The 3921-nt window shown below is 34.6% G+C and overlaps 1 protein-coding gene across 1 annotated transcript; it reads left to right on the top strand.

Moving 5' to 3' along the window:
- On the top strand, positions 1–2897 carry Jrkl (JRK-like). The gene has a single exon (NM_001108122.1). The coding sequence runs from the start codon at positions 1–3 to the stop codon at positions 1573–1575; it is 1575 nt and encodes a 524-aa protein (NP_001101592.1). The 3' UTR covers positions 1576–2897.
- The last annotated feature ends 1024 nt before the right edge of the window (positions 2898–3921 follow it).

Genomic DNA, 3921 nt, shown 5'->3' with positions numbered 1-3921 from the left:
ATGTCAGGGAAACGGAAGCGTGTGGTATTGACTATTAAAGATAAACTTGATATAATAAAGAAACTCGAAGATGGAGGCTCTTCCAAGCAACTGGCGGTGATTTATGGAATTGGTGAAACAACAGTCAGGGATATAAGAAAAAATAAGGAAAAGATCATAACTTATGCAAGCAGCTCTGATTCCACAAGTCTTCTGGCCAAGAGAAAGTCTATGAAGCCGTCCATGTATGAGGAACTAGACAGAGCAATGTTAGAATGGTTCAATCAGCAGAGAGCTAAAGGGAATCCCATATCTGGACCAATTTGTGCCAAACGGGCAGAGTTCTTTTTCTACGCTTTGGGAATGGATGGCGATTTTAACCCTTCTGCTGGTTGGTTAACACGCTTTAAGCAGCGACACAGCATTAGAGAGATTAACATTAGAAATGAACGATTAAATGGAGATGAGACTGCTGTGGAAGAATTTTGTAACCACTTTAGAGATTTTATCGAACAGGAAAATCTGCAGCCAGAACAGATCTACAATGCAGATGAGACTGGACTCTTTTGGAAGTGCCTCCCTTCCAGGACTGCAGTAGTTAAAGGTAAATGTACTGTCCCTGGGCACAACTCCGGTGAAGAAAGGATCACCGTTATGTGTTGCACCAATGCAACAGGCTTGCACAAACTTAAGCTCTGTGTTGTGGGAAAAGCAAGGAAACCTCGTTCCTTCAAGTCAACGGACACCTTCAACCTGCCTGTCTCGTATTTCAGCCAGAAAGGTGCATGGATGGATCTCTCCATTTTCCGACAATGGTTTGATAAGATTTTTGTGCCTCAGGTTCGAGAGTACTTAAAATCTAAAGGCTTGCAGGAAAAAGCAGTGCTCTTGCTGGATAATTCCCCAACACATCCAAATGAAAATGTCCTGAGGTCAGATGATGGTCAAATATTTGCTAAATATTTACCACCCAATGTAGCTTCATTGATTCAACCCTTGGGTCAGGGAGTCATAGCAACCATGAAAAGAAACTATCGTGCAGGTCTTCTTCATAACAATTTGGAAGAAGGTAATGACCTGAAATCATTCTGGAAGAAGCTGACTCTGTTGGATGCACTTTATGAAATAGCAATGGCATGGAACTTCGTAAAGCCAGTTACTATCAGCAGAGCTTGGAAACAGATTCTTCCTGCCATGGAGGAAAAAGAAGGCTTGGACTTTGATGAAGAAGATATTTCTGGTGCTACTGTGGCTACCATTTTACAGCATACCAAAGGACTGGAAAATGTGACTCCTGAAAGTTTGGAAAAGTGGCTGGAGATTGACAGTACTGAGCCAGGGTATGAAGTCTTAACGGATAGTGAAATCATCAGAAGAGCCCAAGGCCAGACAGATGAATCTAGTGAAAATGATGAGGAAGGAATTGAACTGATTCCAGAGAAACACATAAATCACACAACTGCTCTCCAATGGACTGAGAATTTATTAGATTATCTAGAACAGCAAGGTGATATGATTCTACCTGACAGACTGGTAATACGTAAACTTAGAGCCACCATCAGAAATAAACAGAAAATGACAAACCCAAGTCAATAACAGCATTTGAATTTTATCATTGTTATGATAATTATACTTGTGACACTTTGCAGTGTGGTCTAATTTTGTATGTGTTATACATTATCAAACATAATCCTATGAAGTACATATCCAAAGTATATCCAAAGTGGTCTAAGGGTTATGTGTTTCATTATGTGTCTTATCTCCTTATTTGTTAAAACAGAACTACTTCTGTGTGTATATAAATGACTCACATATTTGCTTCTGTGACTTAGTGATCTCCTCTCTAGGAGTGGCATTCCTTATATTTTCTAGCTTTAAAAGTTAGATACAGATTGAGCACTTTCCTCAGTTCCTTTGCTTGAATTTTGAGGACTGCAATAGCAATCTTTCCTTGTGCTAACCACATTAAATCGTTGTCTGGTTTTTGTTTTTGTATAGGCTGAGACTTAAATAATTAGATTTTAGGATGATATATAATAATATAAAATGAAATTCAATAACAATGGTGGAAATCTATGAATTATAGAAATAGAATAATATCTGTTTTTTTACATTTTTTTGGTGGGTGGGAAAGATGATTATGGAAGTGAATTATGTATACATAGTTACTTTAAATGAGAGAAACTGGAAAGCTGATTTTTGGGAGATATCAGTTAATTTGAAGGAAACTGGGTATTACAAATTTGGGAAACAATGGGTTATTTATACAAATAAAAAAAATCTGGTCTTTTTTTAGAGTTGAATAACGGTATAGAATTATTTATTTACTTAATTTTTCATATTTTTTAATTATTACATGTAATATCACTCCCACTAATATTTGGGAAACATTTGAAATTTGAAAATTAATTTTTTTACTGAGTCTTTAGAAATATCTATAACTTGAAAACCTTTTGTCATATTTGGCTGATTTTATTTGATATGAAAAAATAAAGTTTTTATTTTAGATAATTCATGTTTGTTTTCTGTTTTTTGAAGAAAGAACAAATAACTGGGAAGTGCTAGGTGCAAACAATTAATTTTTTTTTGACACAAAAAGGAATTCTGTAATTTGTCCTAAGAATTTTGACAGATTTTCTTAGTTCTGCTTATCTAAGATATTGAAAATAGTTTGCATATGTTACAATTACTATAATTTAAGAGAAAAGTATTTTTATTATAGCATGTCTGAGCTCAAAACTTATTAAAAAGCAGAATTGATCACAGTTTTGAATGTTTTATTTTTTCATTGGGATGTCTTGGGATTCTAAAACTTTTAAAGAGATTTTTTATCCTTCTGTTCTGTTATGTTATATATGTATGTGTATGTGTCTAGATTTTTCAAAGTACTACTTTATGATAAAAAGTATTTAAAATTGTGTTTGTTTAATTCAGTGTCTAAGGGAAGAAAAACATTAGAAGTAAACATGGGTATTGAATTAGAGCACTGATTAGTTAAATTGCTAATGAAACTTTTTTTATAAAATGAAAATATACACTTTAAAGCCTCTTTGTTCTTTTTTACTTAGTTTTTGTGTGTGCGTGAAGTGCAATGGTATCATTGCCACCTAGTGGTCAGGTCACCCTTACTGTTGAACTGCTTGGTTAATTTTTAACAACATCTAGTAAAAGGTTCACTATGTCCTTGAGGGTCAATTTTTTGAGTATTTTAGACTGTGAAGCTGCTCTTCTTTGGTTTGCAGCTATTTGTTCTCTGACATTTGCAAACTGGTAAGCTAGTAATTCTGTATTGGTCTGAATGCTAAATTTTAACAGCTACCAATTCTTGAATGCTGTGTTCTAAGTTATGCATTTTTTATTATTTAGTTCTCTAAATGTGAATTTGATGGAAGCTGTTATATTGTCTCTTACTTAAGCTTTTATATTGTTACTTGCTCCAGTAAGAATTTAAGCTCAAGCGTTTGACTTCAATCAATCTAGCTAAACTCTTATTCTTTCCCTGTCTTCTGTATTTATTATTTACTGTCACGTGAATTTTTCTTATCTGTTTCCCAGAACACTGGTGGTAACCATTGCTTTTTTCCTCTGTTTTTTTATGAGATTTGTCTTCCTCTCTATTCTGTAGTGCTGCTGTTATCTTTTTACATCAGTCATAGCATTTGAAGCTTGGATATTCTGTTTTTTGATTTCTGGGTCACAATGCTTAGTGAGAATTATTTCTTACTCCAATCTAGTTAAAGCCAACATTGGCAAAATGAACAGTTTGCATGCAGATTTCTTTTAAGTTCATTGGCCTATCTTGAAGGAAATAGAGTCAGCATAATATCAGCAAGGAAGTCTTGCTAGGCCAAAGATATTGAAAATCATTAGTGTGGGAAGCACCATGTAGAATCAACATTGGAGAAAACAGGATTGTCAGTGATGCCTGGTCACCTAGAATGC

Source organism: Rattus norvegicus, chromosome 8 (genome assembly GCF_036323735.1).
Source record: "Rattus norvegicus strain BN/NHsdMcwi chromosome 8, GRCr8, whole genome shotgun sequence".
NCBI classification, from domain to species: domain Eukaryota; kingdom Metazoa; phylum Chordata; class Mammalia; order Rodentia; family Muridae; genus Rattus; species Rattus norvegicus.
This window is presented reverse-complemented; position numbering and strand designations above follow the sequence as displayed.